Source organism: Physeter macrocephalus, unplaced genomic scaffold (assembly GCF_002837175.3).
Source record: "Physeter macrocephalus isolate SW-GA unplaced genomic scaffold, ASM283717v5 random_378, whole genome shotgun sequence".
Taxonomy (NCBI): Eukaryota; Metazoa; Chordata; class Mammalia; order Artiodactyla; family Physeteridae; genus Physeter; species Physeter macrocephalus.
Window position 1 is genome coordinate 13,744 of NW_021145664.1, and position 25,417 is coordinate 39,160.

Sequence of the window (25,417 nt, forward strand, 5' to 3'; positions counted from 1 at the left end):
TCTCATGTAAGTGGAATCATGCAATATTCGTCTTTTTGTGACCGGCTTATTTCACATAGCATAATGTTTTCAAGGTTCATCCATGTGATAGTTTGGGTCAGAATTTCCCTCCTTTTTAAGGCTGAATAATGTTCAATTGTATGTATACCCCACATTTTATTTATCCATTCATCTGTCCATGGACACTTGGGTTGCTTCTACCTTTGGGCTATTGTGAATAATATTGCTATGAACATTGGCGTACAAGTTCAAGTCCCTGCTTTCCATTCTTTGGGGGTAGGTACCCAGAAGTAGAATGACCAGATCATACGGTAAATTCTAAGTTTAACTTTTTGAGGAACTGCCAAACTGCCCAATAGGTTTTTGCATAACGCCGACAGAATGTGCCAGGAAGACTACCCTACCCGAAGCCCCCCACCCACTCTCCCCCAGCGCAGTGTAAGCACACACAGGGGTCCTGAGAGGTGGTGGAGTTCTTGTCTCTGGAAGCAGTGAGGGAGCTATTGCAGCCGCATCAATCAGCACCTCTCCCGGAGTCCAGTGGCCACAGAGGACAGACCTCACTCGTTTGTGGTCTCCGAGACCATCCATCACTAGGATACAGTCATCTCTAGATAGGTCACATTGCCGTCTGATTTGTTCTCCAGGCAGAAGCCCCCGCCCCATGACTTTCTTTTTTCACCTCTTCCTGTGGTCTGAACTCCCTCACTCAGCTCATTAGCATGCCTGGCACTGTAGCGTAAGACTTTAATCAGCGTTGGGTGGTTTCAGTTAATCGTGTGGCTCTGCATCTGGAGTGGTTTGTGTTCCAGGCTCAGGAGAGGAGCCGGCTTTGCTTGGTGTAAGATGTGGGCGGAGGATCTAGGTATCTGGGGAGAGAGAGTCACAGCGCCAAGGTGGCTCCGAATCCATCTGGCCACCTGTGTAGCTTACCAGCAAGGTGTGGAAGGTAAGCAGAGCCATTCAGGTAAAGAATTGCACCCAGATAAATGATGGGCTAAATCTAGTTTTCAAAAGTGATTTAAAGTGTCAGGCAAATTTCTGATACTTTCCAGAATTACGCGCAGGATGGGGAGGGAGGCAAAGCAATGATGTAGATTGGGAGATTTGGGGTCAGTCTGGGCGAGCGTGGCCATGCTGGAGAATACTGTCTGATGGTGGGACTTTGGAAATTTCCTTGGGCCTGGTTTTCTTTGGGAAAGTCCTGGAAAGGTGAAGGGGTGGGTGGCACTCAGCTTTCAAATGATGGTAACCCTTCTACATGGGCTGTCAGAATCCTGGCGGTTTCCGGGTTTTAGCATCCATGCTTTGAAAAGAATGGAGAAAACCTCGATAAATTTCAGAAGGGTAATAAAAAATGACTGAACCTACAGATAGAAAGAGCCTATAAGAAAAGGTGAAAGGAAGTTGGGTAGCATAATAACTTCCCAGGACTTATGTCCGTGTCCAACAGGGATCCACCCTGATGAAAAGCAAAGAAAAGTAGGTTTTACCAACTGTAGTTGGTAAAAGCCCTGAATAAGTCTAGGAAGCTGGGCCAAGATGAAGCAGTGGATGGTGTAGGGGCAGAAATCCCAGTTCAAGGAGGAATTGATGTGATCAAGGTAATAAAGGTGAAAAGTTCTTCCAGGCGTTAAACTTCCTGACCAAGTTCATGAGGCCTAGGAAGAGCAGTTTGGGGTGACGAGGGGGAGAGGTAAAGCGGCGATACAACGAAGAATGGGTATTAATGACAAAGATGACAAGAATAGTTAACTGTCGCTTGCAATGTGCTTGATCATTTGCAAGGCAGTTTCAAACCTCTTGGGTCATGTGTGCTTTGGGAAACTCTGTGAATTAAGGGGGATTTTTATCTCCATGTTGAAAGATGAGAAAAAAATGGGACTCAGAGACAATAGGATCTCATTGCCAGTAAATGGTGAAGTCAGAATTTGAACCCAGCTCTGCAGGCTCCTACACTGTTTCCAACCAAATGAAAATGACTCTTGTTTAAAATCGAGAGACAAAGGACTTTACCTTTCCAGGTACTGGCATTATTAAATGCCAGTTGCAAGATATTTTTAGAAATCTGAATGCAAAGTGCTCTGAAGAAGATCAGGTTCAGCAAGCAGCTGGCTCTTTTTGTGTTGTACACCCCAGAACCCCATGGCACGGCCATCGGAGACAGATTATAGAACATGTCCCTGGGAGAAACCAGGGAGGATATTAAGTTCAGACCAGGAAAATGCTTTTGCTTCAACAAGCCATGATCTCCTCCTTAAGCCTGTGCAAAATATGGAGTGCTAGACAAGCAGCCGGAACATATGAAAACATTATTATGTACTTATGTTACCAACTTTCATCATCTATGGCCCCTTTTATTTTTTCAGCTCTAGGCATCAAGTTCTGAAAGATTTTTGCCTACTAAACAAACTATTAAGTAATAATATACTTCCTATTTTTAGTATGGGAAATACATCACAGAGTATGCAAACGAACAGAAGATAGCAACGATCCAATTTTCATTAGGCTTTTGGAAATACTGAAAGTAACCGTGGACCTCGTTACCACTCATGAATTCCTAGGGGTCCAGCTACTTTGGGTTGGGCACCATTATTTATATGCTCACATGACCAGCTTGTCTATGCCCATTTAAGGGGTAGGGAAGGAAATTAAAGAGGCAACAGGACGAGGGTCGGTTTCTGACCGTGTGTAGAGTCGGGGGTGTCATTTGTAAAGAGTCTGATTGTCAGGATCAATTACAAAAATGGGAAGGTTGTATGTAGGCAGAGCCAAGGCATGGCCCAGGCTGATTGCATGAGCAGTAATAAAAGGAAAGATAAAATTCCAACTGTGCAGAAAGACACCCGAGAATGTGGAGAAAGGGCCACCAAGGCCAAGGGCAAAGCTATAGGAACAGGAGCAGGAAGCTAAAAGGTACCTTGGAAGAAGTAAAAATACACGGTGGTCATTAAGATCACTCGATGGGCACTTGAGAAAACAGAAAAGATATATAAAGGGAAGAAGAAAATTAAGGTGGAAAGGAAAAAGGAATCATGTGGGATTTGAAAATAATAATTAATTGTTAATTAATTCCAGAAAGAGAGCTTCGAGACTAATTGAGCAGACTCTGGTGCCAGTTCGCCTGTGCACGAGTTACAAGTAGCCCCTGCCAAGTGGTAACATAATTTTATGGAGGCAGACCACGAAGCAGCAGGGAAAACACAGCCTTTGCATTTGCTCAAAAAGCACAGAGGCTCGGCCAGGTCAGCATGATTTATACTTCTTCGTGTCTACTGTCTGATGGCAAGAAATTAAAAAGGACGACCACATCAAACTCTCTTAGCTCAAGCTGAAAGATTAGCTAAGAAGTCCTCCATTGAGATAAAAAGGTACCCCAAATGGAAAAGAATGATTACCAAAAAAAAGAAAAAAAAAAAAAACTTCTTGTGAAGAAACTGGCAGAAGTGGAGAAGAAAGACCGAGGCTATAGGAAGAAAATTAAAATTCCATTTGATGCTGTGTATCGTTATTAAGTACCTCCTATGTCTCAGGCCCTGAGAAATCATGTCAAAAGACACGAGGGCAAAGCTACGTTGGAGAACAAAGAAATTCAAAAGATCTTTAGGAGTATGCAGGAAATAGAAGCATTTGGGCCAAACAGAAATGTCATGTGGAACATTTTACATTAACAAGCTGCTGGTGAAAGCTAAGATAAAGTTTGGGGATTGGAGAGGAAACCTCTCATGAAAAGAGTGTGGGTAGGAAGAGAAATAGCAACAGCTGCTCTTTGAAAGCACCAGAGTGAACAACTTTATGAGCCAGTTGGCCAACATTATGAGAAGGAGAGAGTGAGCAAGTGTCATCTACAAAGCGAGCGGCTTACACCTTGTTAAAGAGAGAGAGAAGGGTCTTGGACTTGGGTTCAGCGCTCTCCGGAACCACAAAAAGGATGAAACCTGAAGGAGAAGTTCTGGGAAGGGGCAAAACACTTTAAGGCAAAGGAGAAACAAGAACGGAGGAAGAAGAAGCATTTGAGTTTATTACATTGATAAGAGATAAATACGTGATGAATGGCACATTTGTAGCGATATCTGGGGGTTCGGGTGGTGGGAAAATTTAAATGTACATGATATAAATATCTCTGATAACAATGTGATATGAATTCTGTGGAGTCTATTCCCAGGGACTTCTAAGAAAATAACCGTTGGTTGTCTCCCCACGATGCTTCTGGGCCACCTGCTCAAATATGATCCCTTTCGGTTCTGGGGCTCTAGGCCCCTTCCTGCTTCGACACGGTTTTAGGTGATACACCTGATAGGATGGCGTGACTTCTTGGTGAACTACTGGGTGTTCTGCGAAATCTTGACCGCTGTCTCCCGTGTGGTCTTGTCCTAGCTCACCAGAGTCCCTGTGGAGTCCTGCGCTCAGTATCGGAGCTGCGGCGAGTGCCTGGGCTCCGGAGATCCCCACTGTGGCTGGTGTGTGCTCCACAACACGTGAGTACCGCTGGGCAGCTTCCTCCTGCCTCCCCTCCCCCAGTCATTCTCTCCCTCCTCGTCGTCTTCTTCTCCATCACCACTCTCCTACTGTTTGACCTCTCCCTTCTCTCCCTCTCTTTTCTTACTCTTCCTTCTATGTATCCTTTGTAAATCTATGTATCCTTTGTAAATCTTATCTCCCTTCTTTTGTTTATCTTATCTTTACCTTCTTTTGTTTATCTTTTGTAAATCTTATCTCCCTTCTTTTGTTCTGACTTCACTTTAAATTGTCAACTTCCCATAAAAATATATGGAAATGTCAGCATGGGAATGAAGAAGGGTCAGGATATGGGAATCACCCTGGATCATTACACACTGCGGGTCTGGAGGGAGATCTTTGGACACTTCTGGTTGCAAGTTGACTGTAGACTGTAGACTGACATTCCAGGGCTAAACAGCAGGAAGAAGGCATTGGACTCCTTTCTTTTTTTTTTTAATTTTTTTTTTAATACGTATTTATTTATCTGGACAGTAGGGTCTTAGTTGTGGCACATGGAATCCTGACCAGGGATCAAGCCCGGGGCCCCTGCATTGCGAGCACAGAGTCTTAGCCACTGGACCACCAGGGAAATCCCTGGACTCTTTTCTCCAGGCTCACATGGGCCACTAAATCACGTGTGTGATGTCTACTGTCCAGTTAGTGATTTAACAGCCACTTAACAGACTTCAGTATCCCCCCAGAATCTTCTGGTATTTGAGGGGTAAGTTCAAGTGCGTAGCACCTAAGAACCCTCCTCTGCAGTCCTAACACTCATCTGGCTGTCAGAGCACCCTGGGCCCGGGGTCACTAGACCAATGTTTGAAACCCTGGTCCAAGTACTGGCCCATCCCCCCGTGTGGCTCTTCCTTGCTGGCTCCATTTTACTCTCTAGAAGTGGGAAGAAGGCAATGGTATACAGTGGAGACAAATGGTAGTCTGATAAATGAACTGAGGGGTAGAAGTAGGGTACAGACAACCCCCCAGACGTGAGGGGAGAACAGAAAGCCTTTCTTAGGGGAGCCGAAGACCCTTGGCATCGCTGACCGGAGAAGCCAACAGTAGTTGGGCCCCACCCACTCTGTGGAATTTGGTCCCAGCCAAGCTATGGCTGCGGGAACCCCAGGCTGCTAGTTAACACGGGAAACTTGACACGCTGTGAGTTGGACACAACTATTATAAGCTAAAAAGAAGGACTTAAGTTTTCTTACTAAGAGCCTGAAGTGTATGTGACCAATGACATTTACCAGTCATTTCCTGCCTCACTGCACCCCAGGAGTGCCTCTGAAAGTTAGACATGCCCTCTTAAATTCTAACACAACCTCTCCAAGGCCCCAGGATGGGCACCCTCCCCTCTCTAGGTGACAGTCTCAGGCATAATGACACCTAGAGTTCACTAAGGAAAGGTTTGAAATCCCTTGGATATGCTGTGATGGGAAAAAACGGAGACCCATCAACCTACCCTGGAAAACAAGTAACTTAGAGATGACCAGAAACTGGGTACAGGAGTGCACCCAAAGCTGTGTATCGTAACAGAGAGCAGTGGCGCCTAAGACTGGCCGCCATACGAGAGGATGGAAGAGATTGCATTCAGAATCCAGATCAGCTCTGATCAACCCAGAAGAGTTGCCCAGACGATACTTCGCAAGGCAGGGGGGAAGTCGTTTTCTTTGTCCCACACTGTGAGCCCTCTCAGAAAGGGACTGTGCTCCAGATCCGTTGCTTCCTTGGGGGCCTTAGGCCAGCTGGCTTTCAGCTTGGCTGAGGATGGCTCAGCTGCTCCTGGCGTGAGGCTCTCACACCTGGCATCATTTAAGGGCAATCAGAAAAGCTGGCCCCCCTCTGACACTCTATGCCTGTGGGACCCAAAGGCTGGTCTCTGTGTCAGCTTTGATCCTGCCTGGTGATGTCGGCCAGCCCCACGGAGCACTGAGCCCTGTGAAGAGCGGGGGCCCTGAGGCTCTGAGACGGCGGCGGGGGCGCTGTGGGTGCGCCCACCTCCCCTCCCCAGAGCTGAGCTAAACAAGAATGACAGGAGGAGGTACCAGAGACTACTTCCTGCGTGGCCTCAGTTTCCCCTCAGTAACATAATACCTGCCTCCTGTCAAGCAGCAGAAAACAGGGGTGGACTGGGGTCACGGTGAAGTCTGGACAGCTCATAAAGGAAGCCATCAGCCCGCACTGGGAAGCCAGCCTCTCTACTCTCAGCGTGGCCTAAAGAAAACAGTCACGGACGTGAACTGGGCATCTGCCACCACGTCCCAATTCCATATTCCCCAGCTGTGCAGCCACCTGAGCCAGCACCCCAGCTCCAAGGGGCTCTGCCAGCTCAAGGTGTGGTTCTCTGTGACCTTGAGCCTCCTGCTTGTGGGACGGGCCTGGTGCCTGGGGGCTGTGCTGACGTAGAGCCCAACTCCCCCAGGAGGATTCAGCTCACGAGCGCCCTAGGCCGAGGCTGCCCGCCCACCGTGACACTCTGTACATCCATCCTTCCTCCTTCCCTCCCTCCCTCCCGGAGTTAATGGCCAGGAGAACCCCCTGGCCCACGTGGCCAGGTGAAGAAGAGTAGATGCCTGGATCTGCTAAGATGCTTGTAATCAGGATATAATGTTTAATTTATAGAGAGTGAGATAAACTGATGCTCAGTGTACAGTTCGGGCAGCTTTGATAAATGCAAAACCCAGGTAATCCACACCCCCATCAAGATATACAGTGTTTCTTCATCCAGAATGTGCTCTCATGCCCCTTCCTAATTCTTCCCAGTGGGCCTTTCTTTCCTTTCTTGCCTAAGTTCAAGGCAAAGCCAGACATTGCTTCTCCTAAATGTCCAGTTTGCACCCCTTTTCATTTGAAACAGATGCCAACAGGACTTTCATGGCTGAGATTGATGCATGAGGATGTGGGCCAAGCAGGAGGGAAGGGAGCAGGCTGGGGCAGGCAGAGGCTGTGTGGGAAGGATGAGGAGGGCCAGAGAGCCTGCAGATGCTCCCCCTGGGGCACCTGAGTTTACTAGGAAGGGAGGGAGGTGAAAAGTGCAGGGGATTTCATCACTTTGGAGGAGAACCATGCCCACGCACACCCCCTGTGCCAGGCACTGTGCTAGGCTCAGGGCATACAAGGGGCCTGCTTTAGACCTTCTGCCCAGAAGCAAGTTCTTGGGAACCAGGCCTCTGGTCCAGGGATGGGGTGAGGGTGGCAGTCTGTGCTAGAATCAGCACGTTTGTCAGGTCCAAACCGTGGACAAGACCCTGTGCTAAGTGCTGCAGGGCCCAGCCAGCCTGCCCCGGGGAAACTGTGCACAAGAGCATCAGGAAGAGGGTTCCTTGTGGTGTCAAGATACATCCATTTTCTGTCACTTTTGCCAACTTTTCCCATGGCCGTAAGGAGTGAGAGGGTGGGGAATTTTGTGGGAAGAGAATGACAGCAGAAGCTCTGTGTGTGTGTGTGTGTGTGTGTGTGTGTGTGTGTGTGTGTGTGTGTGTGTGACAGAGAGAGGACAGAAACAGAGACCGAGGAACAGGAGGAGAGAGAGAGCGTGTATGCAGTTCAAGATGGGGCCCCAACCAACAGGTGGCTCAGGTGGCTGAAAGGGCTGTTTGTACCAGCAAGGGCACTGGTGAGTTGCAGACTGAACGGGCTTAAGAAATGCTCGTGTAATTGAAACCCTCCCTCCTGTTACCCACCCTCAGTTGTCCTGAGCCCAGGCTTGCCAACCCAGTAGCACGGAGGGTCACCCCTGTTGCCCTCTCTTTCAGCCCGGGCCCCAGCCCACAGGCTTGCTGGCTTCTAATGGTAATGACAGCTTCAACAAACCGCTTATTTGTCCATCACCTTGAGCCTTTGTTTGCAGGGCCTCCACCCCATTGGGCCTGAGCCTATTCTGACCTGGGTGAAAGACAGGAAAGGCTGCAGTGCACCCACAGCCCTGAAGCCCAGCTTTCACCTGTCCTGGCCCTGGAAAGACCCCTCCAACCCCCAGGCCCTCAGCCCCCTCTCCCTTTTCCCCTCCCGTGCCCAGGCCAAGAAGCCCTTCAGTCTCAGCAGGTAACGGGATCCCCCACAGACCTAGTCCCATCGATCGGCCCAGACGTTACCTTTCTTCAGCAGGGTCATCAGCGTCACTCCTGGGAGGCTCATGTAACTCAGGACATTGACAGGCGAAAGATAAGATCAGCTTTTATAAAGTCCTTCCCTCCCCCCTGGGACCCCTCCTCTTTGCAGATTTCTTCTCTTGGAAGGATGCCCTCCCTGGATGGCTTGGCACGGGTCACTGTTCAGGACTCTCTTTATATAGTTTCTGCCAAGATGGAGAGAAGGAAAGGAGAGGAGAGGAGAGGAGAGGAGAGAAGGAAAAATGCTGCTACCTAAACAGAAGGGATGGGTTAAAACTAAGAACCTGTCTGTGGACAGACCCAGTCTGGGCTCAGTTTCCTGCCATAAAATGGCAGTGAAGAGCCATCTTACAGCAACGCCTTGAAAATTAAGGGAGGGATGTGCAGGCAGCCCCCTGGGGGACTAGCTCTGACTTCAGTGCCTGTGTAAGCAGAGGCTATGGGTCAGACCCAGGACCTCCTCCGTGGTCCCTGTCCTGTTGCTGTCCTCCCCGGGACTGGAGGGCTGTGATGGGGTGGCTGGGAGAAACCCACCGCTGGAAAGTCTTCCTTCCCAGACCGTCTTCGGCAGCCGTGGGTGTGGCTTTCCAACGGCCACCTGGGAAAGGGCAGAGAGAGCAGTTTGTTCCACAGTCACACTAAATGTCCCCTTAATCAAGTCCAAACTGATTCCAAAATGCCAGTCCTTTTGTGCAGCTTCTTAGCATATCCCATAGCCTGGTTCTATGTTTATTGTTATTTTTTAACCTGTATCCAAGGACTACTGAATACTCACCCGCTAAGTCAATGATCTCTCCTTGGGCTCTTTGCAGGATGTCTACACAATCGCGAGGAATTGTTCAGATCCGCTTCTGCCCAGCAAACCCTTTGCAGTCCATGCTGTGGCCTTCCCTGACTCTTTGCGAAAAATTTATCAGCCTCTGGTCCAGAGGAAAGAGTCCCAGACGAGATCCTAGTGTATCTGAATTTTTCTCAGCCCAGCTCAATAGATACAGAACCAATCCACAGGGGATCGGTTCCAGGACCCACAGCAGGTACCAAAATCCATGAACGTCAAATCCCCTAGTTGGCCCTCTGTCTCTGTGGTTCCACATCCTAGAGTCACGGTACTGAAAGGCCTCACCTGGTCCGTGCCCTCCGTATAAGAAACCCCTTACACACCATCTGCCTAGAAGGCTTCCCTTTACTATCCAGTCTGCCTTCCTCCAAGCTGCACATGCCACCTGCCCATTTCTGGGGGCGTTCCTGAAGAGGGCAAGGGTAACGATGTTAGGAAACCCAGTCTCTTCCCTCGTCAGGGTTCCCAGATGTGGAGACAGTGATCAAAGAGCCCCCGTGATCTCCAACTTGAATAAGGTTCCTCTTACCTTTTCTGTAAAGGGCATTTGGGGAGCCCTACCCCATTTGTTTCCAACCTCCTCGTGTTCTAAACGCAGATTCCCCAAGTATTTCACTTCAAGCACAGGCCATGACCAACGTGAAGTGTTAAGGATGGGGGATCACCTACAGGGAGAAGCAAGGAGCCAGTTCTGATATCCGAGGCTGGTTAGACGCACATTATCTGGAGGGCCTGGGGAGACGGACCAGCGGCGGTTTCCCCCGCCTCCACTCCGGTTTGGAGGCTCGCCCAGGCCGAACTCAGAGAGCCCCAACTTCCAAATGGGAATGCGTTTGCCCAGCCAGCAGCGCTGGGAGTTAATATTTCCATCACTGTATTTAGGCATTAATTTCTAGAGAACTTAATCACCACCTCTTTCCCTCTCCCTCACCCCCTTCCTTTCTCCATTCCTCTCCCTTCTAATTTTCCACTTGGCTGGGAATTCTCCGGCAGCGAAAGTTCAGGCTTAGGGGAGGCGGTGGTAGCTGCTTCTTTAGAGAAGATAATCTCATTGGAACCACTGACTTGAATAATAACCCCTCCAGGGGCCAGGGCCTTTGTCCCCAAGGGCTTTTAGCACCTCTGAACTGGAGCTGGAGGACCAAGTGCAGAGAAAGTGGAGGGAGGTGGGGAGGGAAGAAGAGCTTAGAGGGGCCAGACTCCAGTTCTGGGGGCCCGGGCTGTGTTCCTGGAGCCTGCTTCCTGCTGGCCACCTGCAGGCCTGCGTATCCTGGGGGTGGCAATGGTGCTGGCAGTGATGACTGTCTGGAAACTCAAAGCCATATAGCATGCACTGTTTGAGTCCTGCCTGGAACATGGATGAAGCAGGGTCTTCCACCATGCCCAAGGTGTCCCCCCAGTGGAATGCAAGGACATGCTTTCGGAAGTACCTGGAGCCCCTTTGAAGGAAACATCTAAGCCCCCCAACCCAGGGGTCATGAATTAACCCTTTGCACGTTTCCTAGCTCTTGCCCGGCCTGATGGAAAATCATGGTCCCAGAAGAGCAGGAGGCCATTACCCTGGCAGACCCTTTAAGAACTCAGAAGGAATCCATTCTTCCCCTACATTTTCCTATCACTTCTAAGGTCAATTGTCTGTGCTTTCGAACATTTGCAGCTTCCGCCCTCATGGGCCCTGAGGGATAGCAGAAATGTCAAAACATCCCTGACACTGACCTTAAACTTGACTTTCCAGGAAGAGAGCTGAGTTCTCAATACCCTTTGACAGCTAGGAAGAAAGCAGAGCTACAGCCCAGACCACTCTTTTCCTCTTTGCTCCCTCCTGCCATCTGGGGCTCCCCCTCCATCATTAAGAGGAAGGGTGCTGCAGCCATTGCTGTCTTTTCATCTTTGATTTGCCCCGTGGTCCAGTCTGGGAGGAGATCTGTGCTTCTGCATCAGCTGCAGTTTGGAGGGGTTGGATGGGAAAGCAGAGGAGGGATGGGATAATACTAGGTTTTATTGAGGGCTTATTATGTATGAGCTATGCTCTGTTCTAAATGCTTTACTTGCATCATCTTTTAACCCTCATGATAACCCTATTAGGTAGGTACTATTTTGTCCCCATTTTATAGATGAGAAAACTGAGGCAGCAAGAGGTTAAGTAATTTGCCCAAGATTACACAGTTAGATGGGATGTTTAAAATTGTAAGCCATGGGTGGCTCCCCTGGTAAGACCTAAATCTGCGGGAGATGATACCTGTTTAGTTGTGGGCTCTCGGGAGCCGTGGAAAGATGCAGCCTCATGAACTCTGGGAGCAGCAAACCATGCAGATAGACCTTGTCTTGAGATCCCTCAACCAAGTTCCTTTGTACCTCCTGCAAGAGAGGAGTTGCCTCTTTTCTATCTGGACTCTATTTGGTAACTTCAGGTGATGTCTGGGCTGAAAGCAGCTTCATTTTTCCTCTGTGCATAATTTAATCAAAGACATTTTTCAGATCTACTGATTGCTCTTGGAAATAGGAACTTCAAAGTTGGGGAGTCAGTGAATAATTGAAGTCTGTACCAGCTCTCTGGGTCTGCTGTTAATGGGAGAAATAACACTATTAATAGTGATGTCAGTGCAGACACCCTGGAAAAGTCCATAACATTAGCTTAATAGCTGGAGGTAATGAAGTCCTCGCAGAGGAGCTAGCCCGGTAAATTAACTTCCCAGACTTTTAGGCAGATGCCCTTGTTGGCATGGGTCTGCTAGAACAGCCTGGGGGTGCCTTGGAGACGACCACACTCACATCTGACCTTTCACCCTTGGGATGAGATTCCTAGACAGGTCCTGGAGAATTCACAAGTCTCAGTAATATTCAACGTGTTTCCAGTGGCAGGCAAAAACAGCGATTAGCATGGAGAAGAAGATTGAGAGGACATTTTTAAATTGCCCTAAGCACAGAAGGGGACATCAGGATGGCAAGGAAAATGGGTTTAGTCTAGAAGCTTCAGGGAGGTAGAGCACAGTGGGTGAGAATGGAGGCTCCAGAGTTCATCTGTGTTCATACAGGCTCCCTCTGGTTAGCTGATGACCTTGAACAAGTGACTAACTGCTCTCTCTAGTTTCCTGATCTATAAGGTGGGGTTTAAAACGGTTACCTACCTCCCATCGTCGCTGGGAGACTTCAGTGACATAAACTGTAAGCCCCTTATCACAGTGCCCAATAAGAGCTCAATGACTGGTAGCCATGATTATTTTATTCAGAATTGTGTTTTACTTCTGCATTACACATCCCCTTTACTCCAAGGTCATCCTTTTTGTCCATATCTCCCCTTTCTTCCTTTAGTCTACGCCTTCAGTGATTTCTCAGCTAAATTCTCCTCTCAGACCCTCCACTATTAGGCCGTCCCTCCCACCGAGGCCAGGATGCAGCCTCATGAACTCCGGGAGCAGCAAACCATGCAGATAGATCTTGTCTTGAGATCCCTCAACGAAGTTCCTTTGTACCCACTGCAAGAGAGAAGGAGTTGCCTCTTTTCTACCTGGACTCTGTTTGGTAACTCCAGGTGATGTGGGTGACATACTTCCGTCCCCGTGGCTGGGAGGAGAGGCCCCCGCAGGTTTCCTCTGTGCCTGAGAGTCACCCCGAGAGCAGCTCAGGGTATCCAGGTGCCTCTCTCCCCTCACCTTTTACCCTACGCCTCACTCATCTGCTTCTTGAGACAGATGTTCCCGTCCGTATCCCTGGCTGTTCCCTTCCCTACTCAGCTCCTTGCCTGGCGCTCCTTCCTCTCCTGCAACAGCCCCTGACATCCTCCCTTCTCGGCAGAGTCTCTCCTCTTTAACCAAAAGAGATCAGCCCTCAGGACGGATTTCCCTGCAGTCCCATCTTACCTCAACCTGTCCCTCTGAGGACCCTGCTTTCCCTCACCACCACCCCACAGCAGAATCAGTAGCCCAGAGGTTCCAAATCATGGCCACTCAGCGCAGCTCCATGTTCACCAGGCTTATCCAGCTTGGATTCAATACTGCTCCCTGAAAGTCAAATACCTCCAAGCAGTCAACTCCCACTGGAAGGCAGGGCAAGCCCTGGCCCCGGCTGAGAGCTCAAGTGCCTTCCCCTATGTGTGCTGCGTGCATTTGGGTGACCACCCTGACGTGTATGTGCATCTTTCACAAGCCCCCATCAGTTACGACCGTAAGATCCCAGGTCACCTGGATGTGATCCACTGGTGACAAGGCACACTTTGAACAATAATAGGACGCGGACGCTAGGCAATAATAGCGAACCTTCTATAGCAGTGATGCCGGGCCACGAGCTGGGATTCGGCTCCAGCGCAGCCTGGCTCCAGAGCGTGCTCTGAACTTCTACACTCTGCAACTTTGATCCCTCCTGCCCACCTACGTTTACCTTCTGTCTGCTGGGCAGGAGATATGCAGGGGATTCCAAAGTAAGTCAGGCATAGTTTCTTCGTTTGAGAAGTTCACACTTGGTAGGCGAGGGCTGCTCTTAGCCTAATAATTGTCATGTAGTCTAAGAAGTTCTAGATGGTGGGAAACACCAAAGTGCTCTTAACTTTGCCCGGGGTGGGAGTGGGTCAGTGGGAAGAGAGACCACGGCAGGTGCATTAAAGTTGAACCACGTCTAGAGGGACAGGTGCAAGTTGGAATGGGGAAAAGTGTGGCGGGAGGGCAGTGCAGACAGAGGAGCTGGCGTGCACAAAGACGAGGAAATCGGAAAGAGGAGCTACGTGGAGAGAACAGTCTCGGTTTGCGAAGGGGTGGGGCGCTGAGGCTGAGTGGGGAGGGGGAATAGACAGGACTTCCAGCTCTTTCTGTGAAGGAGGAGGCCCTGAGGGCGCTCTGGGGTGACTCTCAGGGTTTCGCATGTGGCAACCAGTGATTGGAATTACCTTCTTCTTCCACTTTGGGCTTGATGGGGGAGGACCAGGCTGGAGGAAGGAGACTAGAAGGTCAGTCCTGGGCATGCTCAGTTCGGACATGTCCTAGGAGCCGCCGGCAATGCCTGACCTCCGCGCCGGCCCCTCGCTGGACCAGCGGTCTCCTCCTGAGTCCCTGATCAGTCGCCCTGTCCTTCCCAGGTGCACCCGGAAGGAGCGCTGTGAGCGGTCCAGAGAGCCCCGCAGGTTTGCCTCTGAGATGAAGCAGTGCGTCCGGCTGACCGTGCATCCCAGCAACATCTCCGTCTCTCAGTACAATGTCCTGGTAAGGCCGTGGGACCGGGATCCAGGGGCGTCGGAAGAGCCCTCCCCACGCCCAAAAGGGCCTCAGCCCGACACCCCTCGGGAGGGCTGGGCCTAGCTGGCCAGCAAGGCCGCTCCAGAGCAGGGCACGGGTGTTAAAGAATGTGTCCCCGGGGATGGAAGATGGGGACGTTGGCAGGACTATCAGGGAAGAGGCTTTATGCGCAAGGGGTAGAAAGACGGGGAAAACTGACACCAGAAATGACTGGAAGAGGGACCACCAAGAGAGGGAGAGTGTTGGAGCACTCTCCTTGTCTTTGAGATGGGAAAGATGTATGTGCAGGGGGAGAAAAGGGGGCGATGGCGCCCACGTTCTGGCTGGGCACCTGGTGATTGGTGTTGCCATTTTCCAAAGTTGGGGATAACGGAGAGGAGCCTGACCAGCAGTGTCTCGGGGCCTCAGTCCTGCCCGGGGCCTCTCTCCACCTACAAATCCCATAAACGTTCTGTTTCCTGGGGCCACATCCATTCAGATGCTTATTTCTTTTGTCTCTGTCTCTAACCATCCCACCACCTTCCCTATCCTCTCCTGTCATAAACTGGGTCTCTTCTTCTGTATGTCAATATTGCCTCCTGCTTGTCTTTCTTCTCTTTCTCTCTGATCTCTCTTGCTCTCCCTCTTTCTTCCTTTATTCCATACCTTCTTTTTCCCATTTCTCTCTCCTCCTCTCTCTCCCCCTGCCTGGCTGTTCACAGCTGGTCCTGGAGACATACAATGTCCCAGAGCTGTCAGCTGGTGTCAACTGCACCTTCGAGGACCTGTCAGAGATGGACGGGCTGGTGGTAGGCAATCAGATCCAGTGCTACTCCCCGGCAGCCAAGGAGGTGCCCCGGATCATCACGGAGAACGGTGAGCGGTCCCCAGAGGCAAAGCGGGGTGGCAAGTCCTTCCTCCTGCCGCCCGGATGATGGGAACTCAGGACAGACACGCGGGATTGAGGGAGCGCACAGGAGGGGAGGGTCAGAGGAAGCGGTGTGCATTGGTAGGGATGTCACAGGAAGAGGGGGATGGAGTGTCCCTCCGCTGCCTTTGGAATTGAAACCAGGTGAGCATCCAGGAGTCGACCTCACCCTGGGTGAGGAACAGTGCCAAGAGGGCGGTAGAGGGAAAGGCCAGCACAGTGGCAGAGTGTGCCGGTCAAGCTCAGAGGTCATGCTGGCGCACGAGAGGGCTGGCGTGGAGGGGCGCAGGAGGAGGGATGGGGTGCAGGGGTCATCTGGTTCCTTACCCCCTGCCTGCACTGCTGGGTCTCTGACCCTGAACCGTTGCCCGCCCCCCGCCCCGCCTCCCCGGAGCTTCCTGTTGATGGCCGGCTGCCTCGAGAAGGACAGGGTGGACAGAGGCCCAGCGCTGGAAGGGACAGACCGGCCTGGGCAGGCTGATTCCATGTTGGCCCTCCCATTTGGGCTTGTCACATTTGTTCCGAGCTGATTGATTAACGAGCCTCTCGGGGGAGGCACAGAACAAGGGGCCTGGGGTCAGGGCTGTGAATTAAACATGGGCCCCAGCTCCTCCCTGGTGCCAGCTGAGGATTCCAGGGATGCCTGCCCGAATGGAGCCCACCAGGGGAGGGGGTGTCAGCACCGGGTCTTTCCTTACAGAGATGGGGAGCGAGCTCGTGAGCGCTCACACCCCTGCATGTAAAACCTGTGGCATAGTTTGTGGCAGCACTGCCAAGAGCCTACGTGTTTCTCCTGGTAGCTAATCAATGTGTGTATTTGTAATTCTGTGAGGGCTGCATGGACATCAGGTATGTGAATGCACATTTGAATACCTGTCAGAGAGTGTGTGTGTGTGTGTGTGTGTGTGTGTGTGTGTGTGTGTGTGTGTAGACAGGAAAGGACCTGGTGAGCAAATGAGAGGTGGGTGCCAGGAATACAGTGTGGAAGGAGAAATAGACCAGAATCACCCTCTGCAGCTGTTCTCGGGGTTGTCCTGGAACCGGGCCCGACTGAATCCGAATCTGGTTAGAGCTGAGCACACCCCCCGGAGAGTGGGCTCCCCTTTGCCAGGGTGCATTACTCTCAGTGGGACCCGACACGGGGCAGTGGCCATCTCCCACCCCACCTCCACCTCATGGCTGGCTCCGCCCACAGGGGACCACCATGTCGTCCAGCTGCAGCTCAAGTCGAAGGAGACAGGCATGACCTTTGCCAGCACCAGCTTTGTCTTCTACAACTGCAGCGTCCACAATTCGTAAGTGCCCCTCCAGCTTCACTCAGCTCCCTGTTTCTGGGGTCAAAGTTCATCCAAAGATAGAAGACCCCACCGCTTTCCCAAGGACTTACCATCTAGAGGCCCTGTAAGGTGACCTCCTTCACCCCCAGAAGGAGAGAGCCTCCCTCCTCTGGCACCCACAGGGTTAATGGGAAGAGGCTAGAATGGGCAGGGTGATAACCTGTGGGCTGGGGAACTCCAAGTCCCTAGCCCTTGCATCTTCTCTGGCGTAAGTCTGCTAACGGGATTCGCTTTCCACCATCTCTTGAGGAGGGGGGTGCTTATTACCTGAAGAACAGAGCAACCAGCACCCCAGGTGAGAAGAGGGGTCTGGGGAGGGAGAGAAGGCCCCACGTGTGTCCAGGCAGTGGTCCAACAAGTCACCTGAACGAACGCTCAGCTCTGCACAGTCCCCTGCAGCCTGGGTCGGGACTCAGGCTGGCGACGGTCAGAGGCGGGCTTTGGCCTGGGCTGGGGTTCTAGCTCTGGCTCCGGCTCCAGCTCTGGCTCTGTTTGACTGAAGCCTCCACTTCCCGGGGGAAGCCACGGACGACGGAGGCTTGGGCTCTGGAGTCAGACCAGCTAGGAAAAGTAACCCTTCTGTGCCCCAGTATCCTCTGTAAAGGAGGAAATAGTAGTCCTCCTCCTGGGGCGTCACCCAAATATTTAACAGCTGACATGGCAAAGGCACGGTCCCATCGGCTGGGACATCGCGGGTCGCTGTCCCTGCTCATCAGCACTGCTCAGCCCACGGGATGGCTGCGAGGGCTGGAAGAGCTGTTACAAGGAGAGCGGTTAGAGCCACGTCTGGCCGACTGTTTAGGCACTGTACATTTTACTGTTACTGTATTATTATTTCCTCTCCAAAATGATGGACCTGGATAATATTGAGAAGGTACAAACCTGTTTTTCACCATAGAAACCTTTCTTCAACCAAAATTAGGTGTGAAAGCCCAATATACAAAATAGATGGAAGCAGGAGATGGTTGAGGGTCGTGGGGACCTGGAACCCCTCCGTCTAGGAACCCCACACATCTCACACAGTCTCCAAAGAAGCTTCACGGAACCCCCAGCGTTCCATAGAGCACAGTTTGAAAGCCATAGAACCTGATCTCAAAAAGCTTTGCTTGCTTTAATATAATGTTCTGTTTTCTTCTCCATATAGGACAAGCTAGTTAACATAACCATAGATATTTGGGGCTCTAGGCTGGTGGGCTCTGTCTGGTTATGACAGCTGTGAGTCCAGAGCTTGGCTCTCTTTGGCACTCCAGTAAGAGGCAGCCAGTCCTCCCAGCCAAATTGCTTCGACATTGGAATCCTCTTCCTGCTTCTTCCCACAGAGCTTGCCATGTCTTTACCACTTGGTGACCTAATCCCTCACTCCCCTTTTGCCCCTCTAAGAAAATAGAATAGGTGGATGAAATCATGTTTGAAGTTTCCATTCAGTCCATAAAATGATTTTAAGCATCCTATACGCAAGACAGTGTGTTACTCATTAGACAAGGAGGATCAAAAATTAATAAGATGCAAAGACTCGATCTCTACCCGCCAAGAATCATGGCCTAGTGGACCAGTGGATGAACAGGACAACGAATAAGTAAAATATAATACAACAAGACCAGTACTGTTCCAGAGACAGAAACAAGAGGATGAATAGGATGAGGGCCCCAATGAGACCAATGCTCCGTTGGTCAGAGAAGGAAGAGGAGATGATGAGGTAGAGGAAATGGTACTCCAGGTAGAAGGACAGCGTGGGGAGAGCATGGCCTGTTCTTGGCTGAAGCACCAGACACATGTGGGGACAGTGGATCTAGACACCACAGAGGCCTTGGCCTGCGTGGCAAGGCATTTGGGTTCGACCCTTTGGAAGAAGGGAACCGTGTTTGGTTTTAAACAGGAAGTAGCTTTTATAAAGTTGCCTGTGTTTCCTTGGAATGGTGAGTAGAGGTAGGGTTGCCAACTGTACCCATCACACTGAGGGGGTGGCCTCAGGACCTTCCTCTGCAAAGGTGTGTCCATGTGGGTGCTTGTCAGCAGAGACCCTGGAGTCAATTTGAATTAAAAGTCAATTTCACTGTTAGTCCTAACTCTTATGGGTTCTCTGGATGAGCCCCTCTACTCCAGACTTCATTGTTTACCAATTCAGCAAAAGAGGGCGCCATCCTATAAAAATGGAGCGTGGCTGATGAGGCTCTTGGGGGATCGGGGTTTTCAGCTACCTGAGTGAGGGCAGAGGCCAGAGACTCTTGGCTTCCTGAGGACTCGGAGAGAAAAGGGATGGATTTTTACAAGATCTACTCTTCCTGAGCGTTTGAAGGTGGTTTCTCCTACTATGAAAACATGTTTTGCTAGGCCCTAGAGTCTCAGGCTTTCTGCTTGTGGTTCATGCAGGTTCTATGATGTGTGCCTCTTCCTCCTCTGTGCCCAGGTGCCTGTCCTGTGTGGAGAGCCCATACCGCTGCCACTGGTGCAAATACCGGCATGTCTGCACCCATGACCCCAAGACTTGCTCCTTCCAGGAAGGCCGGGTGAGGCTGCCTGAGGTAGGTCCCGCAGCCAGAGCCGCGAGGGCTGCTTGCTGTGAGCGTGCGACACGCAGGTAGGTCTTCCCTTAAGAAGAGAAAACAAAGGCAAATCCCACAGGACCACGCCCTCGCTCCCCAACCCCGACTCTTAAGGGACCGCTTCATGAAAGCAGTAAACAAGCAAAGCTCTGAGCTCTGGGTCAGTCCTGGGGGTTCAGTTATCAGACAGAGGTGCATTCCAGGTCACTCCATCCAGCAGGACCCTCTACACACCAGGTGAGTTCCAGAGCAATCCCAGAGAGGTGTGTGTGTGTGTGTGTGTGTGTGTGTCCTAGAAATAATTGTAAGTACACAGCAGGACTGTGTACAGCCTGCTCAGCAGTCCCTCAGAGCACTGTCCACAGAGCAGAACTGAGATCAAAGAAGTCAAGTTGAGTAAAAGGGAGAGAAGGATAAGAATGAGAGGGTGGGGCTTCCCTGGTGGCGCAGTGGTTGAGGGTCCGCCTGCTGATGCGGGGGACGCGGGTTCGCGCCCCGGTCCGGGAGGATCCCGCATGCCGCGGAGCGGCTGGGCCCGTGAGCCGTGGCCGCTGAGTCTGCGCGTCCGGAGCCTGCGCTCCGCAGCGGGAGGGGCCACAACGGTGAGAGGCCCGCGTACCGCAAAAAAAAAAAAGAATGAGAGGGTGGTCACTAACCTGAGGGTGGTTTTCAAAGTGTGGTCCCCAAATCAGCACCATCAGCATCCTCATCACCTGGGACCTTGTCAGAGATGCAAAACCTCCCTCTCCATCCTCTCCACCAGCTGGATGACCCCTTGGGGCTGCGGTCAGCACTGTGCGATTCTGCTGCACGGTCCAGTCTGCAAATCACTGGCACAGAGTCAGGCTCCATGGCTGAGACACTGTTTCTGTTCCCTCCTGATCTTTAGTCTTATCCTTGAAAACTCTTCATCACCATAATAGAAATACTCTATGCCTATGTTGTTTCCTTTCTGAGATTGTAAGTCTGTGGGCAAAGACCTCAAGGATAACGGGTGTAAACACATTTTGGAAAAGTCTGCTGTTGTTCAAACATTATGGTGCTTGTGTGACTCCAACCACTGGGCCAGTAGTTCTGCACAGAGTGGTTTAGGATGCTGTTGCGGAGAATAGGAAGATAGAGAGGTGATATATCTATATCTATATCTCTGTCGTGTTGGTTAGACCCCACTGGATGCAAGGACAGGGCACTCTCTCGGCCAACGGCTGGACTCAGGCTCCAACATCTCTCCTACCCCCAAGTCTTGGGTGTACCTTCCAGCCCCCTTCACACAGCCACACAGGTGCCATGACCATGTGGCAAAGCCATAGCTGTGAGAGCAGGGAACTGTCCAGGTGCAGAAAGCATAAGGGCTGTTTGGGGGACTGGATGGGGCATGGTGAGAACAGAGAGGCCCACCCCCAGACTCCCACCCCACTAGGAACCCTAACTTAGGCCAAACCCTTAATGGCAGGAGGGAAGCTGTCTTGTCTCTGAAAGGGAGGAGCGAGGGACACCTCACCACCAGCATCTGCTGCGTTGAGCTCTCCTCACCCAGGAAAAATGACTGAAGTGTACCTGGCGATGAGAAATTTCCGGCCCCGGATCCCACTTTCCCTAAAGCTCTGGTGGCTGAGCAGGAGTTCTCGGGGCAGAGGACGGGCAGAGCAATCCTTTGTGGAGGGAAAGGCTGTCAAGGAGAGAGAATGCTCCCAATTGGGGGTGGCGGGGACAAGAGGAGCAAACAAGACAGAAAAAGCAGAAATGTGAAAACCTCCTTCAAGGTAATTAAATGATTAGGAGCCTTTGAAATCCACCAGAGAGCTCAGTTGTCTCTGCTTTCCTTTTATTCTTGGGCCTCTGCACACTGGAAATCCCTGCTAGATACACCAGCCTGGAAAGCTGGAGAGAGCCTGAAAACCTCTTTCTCTCTGCTCCCATCAAGTCACTTGTAGGTTTCAGACCAGAACAAGAAGAGGCTATGGAAGTCTCTAGACACAGGCCCTCTGCCTCTACGACGGGGTCTGTCTATGGCTGGGAACGGCTGCTCTGAATTCGTAATCCGAAAAAGAGACCCAGACCTAAATTATCCCTTCATAGGGAAAGGGAGAAAAGGGGTTGTGTCTTGGCTTTAAGTAGGAATGTGAATCTAATTTTTATGTGTCAATTCTCTGCTTCTTTTTTTTTTTAACTGAGACAAAGCGGAGCTAAAGCTAATAGGATAGACAGGGGTCTGACAGCCAAGGGGCACACCTTGGCATGAAGAACCTGATAAAAGGCTGTACCTTCTCGGGACTTCCCTGGTGGTCCAGCAGTTAAGGCTTCGCACCCCCAGTGCAGGGGGCCTGGGTTCATTCCCTGGTTGGGGAGCTAGATCCTGCATGCATGCCGCAACTAAGAGCCCACGAGCGCAGCGAAAAGATCCCACGTGCCCCAACTAAGACCTGGCGCAGCCAAACAAATAAATAAATAAAATATTTTTTCAAAAAGAAATTTTAAAAAAGGCTATCCATTCTCCTCAATCCTGGGCCTTTGTCTTGGGGTGCGGGGTCAGAAGCAGAACAAGGGCTGGTTGACCCACCCAACCAGGGGCTAAGAGCCCAGGAAGCGCCTCTTCTTATGTTGTTCAGAAACCTACAAGTAACTTGATGGCAGTGGAGACAAAGAGGTTTTCAGGCTCTCTCCAGCTTTCCAGGCTGGTGTATCTGGCAGGGATTTCATGTGCAGAGAAGCCCCAGAATAAAATGAAAACAGAGACAATTGAGCTCTCTGGTGGATTTCAAAGGCCCCTAATCATTTAATTACCTTGAAGGAGGTTTTTCAAATTTCTGCTTTTTCTGTCTTGTTTGCCCCTCTTGTCCCAACTTTCTTTCTTTTAAATATGTAAAAGCAGCTGGCATCTGCTGCTCAGAAAGAGGAAAAAAACCTAGAAAAGAATAAAACAATAGCCCACCACGTTTCCCAGTGCAATTCAGGGATCTCCATAAAAGAATAATGGCTTCAAGTGCCCAGACTGCAAGCCAGGCACAGCACCCATGTGTACCTGGTGGTGGCAAAGGTCACTGGGGATTCACAGACCCTCAGAGGGTGTGGTGCCGGGGTCCCCAGAAGAGGAAGAAGCCTGGAGGAACATGACGGATGGAGGGATGTGAAGAAGGACAAACCCACCGCTGTGGCCCCCCCAACTCTTTCCTTTTTACATGAGCCCTTGTACCGTGAGCCTGGCAAGCCATCACAGTGACAGGCTCCCAGGTATCTTGGAATCGCCATGCCTCCCTTATCACTTCACTGAATGGAATTAACTTTGGCTTCGCTTTTTCTTGGATGCTTATTTATTCTAAGGGAGGGAAGTTTTAAGGCTGTGCTCCTGGTCCACAATGGGAGGCTGCATTCTACCCAGCTCGATAATGGACCGTTTTGAATATAACACAGAGGAGAGGCCAGAGTGGACCACCTCATGATGGTTGTTGTAGCAGCGTCTCCCTGGAGATGAGGGGAAAAGAAGTAAATAAATATTTGTGGACTGTTGGCTGATTCCAGCCATTGTGGGTCAGCGGAAGAAGGTCATTGTCCTCAGAGCTTAAAAAAAAAAGCCCCGGCTGCTAACAGAAATATAATGATCTTTTTTTAAGGTCGTTGTTTTGTTTTCTATATTTTTGTTTCTGGGAAGAGCTGGTAACAGGAATAAGGGGTAACAAAGAAAATTACACATCTGAAAGTTGATTTTGTAGAAGCCCCAGGCACAAGTGTCCCCTCTCCATGCCAGGGGAAGAGCTTATTCAGGGCATGATACTCTGTAGCATTGTTACAGGTCACCTCTCATCCTACATTACCCACTTCTTGAACATTTCCCATACTCAGGGCATTGTGGGAGGTTTAAAGGTGTGTAAGAGATCTGTAGATCTGTATTTAGAGACGTGTAAAATGGGACCATTGGTCCACATGATTGCTAAAGTTCTGTAATTATCAGTGGAAATAATCTGGAGAGCACCAAAGAGAAATCCACGCCCAAGACGTGGTCTTACCGGGTGAGTGTCCAAGTGTGGCCTAGGTCTCCCAGTTCTGCCAATAGCGGGGCTCACACAGCCTCAGGCCTGGAGCTCCCCTGGACTTCCAGACTCACCCTGGGAATGAAGGGGAGACCCAGGCCCAGCGATTCTCTGGAAGTCCCTAGGTTTTCATTTGCTTTCAACCTTTGAGTGTGGGGATGCAGACAGAGGCCTTTTGTTAGGCAAGAGGGAGGCTGCCAGGTGGCCCTTCAACTCCGCAGTAGCATCCTGTATCCCTAGGAAGGCTTTCATCCGGGCGTCTTCCAGTTTCAACACTGGCTTTGTTGACTATCACCAGGCATGTTGAATTACCTCTTTTTTTTCCCCTGAACAAAGAGTGCATTCAGGTGAAGTTATTGGTCTGGAACAGAGAACTGGTCAATCATTGTTGTTATTATATTAACGGCAAGTATTCTCGAGTAATTACAATTATTAGAAATAGGACGCCCAATAACATATGTTGTTTATAGTCACTATATTCCAGTTACAAGGAATGATTTTGTTTCAACTAATGATGACATTGTGATAACAACCCTGGGTCTTTAGATCAGCTGCCAGATCCTGGGTACCAAAGAGAAGAGGGAGAGAAAGGCGAGGGAAAGCTCAAGTGGGACCTCAGAGTCTTTTCAGTCCTGTTCTCCCAGTATCAGCGAAGACTCCTTGCTTCCCACTGGAATGGACTTTCACCAGGGCAGCCATGAACAGGGCCACGCTCTCACCTCCACCAGGCGGGAGGGACCACTGGTCTCCAAGTGGCTTTGGAATCCCCAGGCTCCTCTGCTGGGTGACCTGAGCCCCACCATCAGGCCCACACACTTAATAAGAGTGATCAAAAAAAAAAATAGCAGTGATCCTTGGGGAACAAAGGCGAACTTCCATGGAAAAGCAAATCCATTGACAAGAATTTATCCTCGCTGGACTATTTTGCTGTTATTTCTCATCTAAACTGAAAAGCAAAGTGAGCTGCGGCTGAAGCTGCATTCTCTGGGCTCCAGGCTGGATGGGCTTTGCGAGGAAGCCGAGGCACATCTGGCGCATTAAATACAGGCTCAAAGAGGAAGTTCCTGCAGCCCCTCTCTTCCTGAAGTTCAACCAGAGTGTTTACTCCAGAGAACAATTGTAAGATCAGAAGAGGCAAAATGAATTCTATTTGATTTCCAAAGCTGTGCTTGAAAGTTTCTCCCCAGATCCCCTACCACCCCGATACCGCTGAGTTGAATCTGTTGCCAGGACAGGTATCGGGAAATCTGCTGATCCCAAGGTCAGCCCTCCCTGGGACTCAAGCTCCGGCAAAGCAGGGAAAGTCCGGGCCTCGGGACAGCTGCTGAAATAAGCCCCATGCCCGGAGACAGGGCAGGCCGAGGGCATTTATCCCCCACTGGACTTGAAGGAGATCAGGCCAGCCCACCTTGTCAGCGATTCAGCTCCCCTTCTTACGGTCCTCTGGGATCCAACCGGAGGGAACAAAAGCACCCTTGCCATGCCCTTCACCCTCCTTTGAGAAAACAAAGCCAAACCCCTGTGCGCCACCCCCGCTGCAGGTATTCCATTACTGGGTTGCCATCTCTCCACTCAACTGCACTTTCCATCCATCTCATCTGCCCTTCCCCCACTTAAGATTATGGGTATTTCCTGTTTGTATTATTACTTTGCTCTCTCCATAAACCAGCCCATCGTAGATCACATTAATGGCATAAACTTGGGGAACAGCAAAGAAAATATACGGTGCATTGCATTTTTGTGCTGGGCACCATGGGTCTGAGAAGGTGAGTGTAAATTTCGGGGGTCGGTTGTGGCTAGTGCTGACTTGTCTTTGGAATTGATGGGGCTGAGGTGACGTGGGGGGAGGGGCGACCTGCAATTTACTTATCCCCTAGCTGCCCCTACCCAGCTCCCCCCGCCCCAGAGCTTCCCATCCCCCCAGCCTCGC

General features: G+C 50.7%; 1 protein-coding gene across 1 annotated transcript in view; it reads left to right on the forward strand.

Moving 5' to 3' along the window:
* Positions 1–4,377: 4,377 nt before the first annotated feature.
* LOC102988857 (plexin-A4) overlaps positions 4,378–25,417 on the forward strand; it is a gene marked incomplete at both ends in the record, with an annotated part of 54,164 nt that continues 33,124 nt past the window's right edge. The window contains 5 exons of the mRNA XM_028485344.1: positions 4,378–4,478; positions 14,516–14,639; positions 15,374–15,527; positions 16,775–16,874; positions 19,324–19,438. Of these exons, the coding sequence (XP_028341145.1) occupies positions 4,378–4,478; positions 14,516–14,639; positions 15,374–15,527; positions 16,775–16,874; positions 19,324–19,438 (594 nt within the window). The remainder of the gene's footprint in view (positions 4,479–14,515; positions 14,640–15,373; positions 15,528–16,774; positions 16,875–19,323; positions 19,439–25,417) is intronic.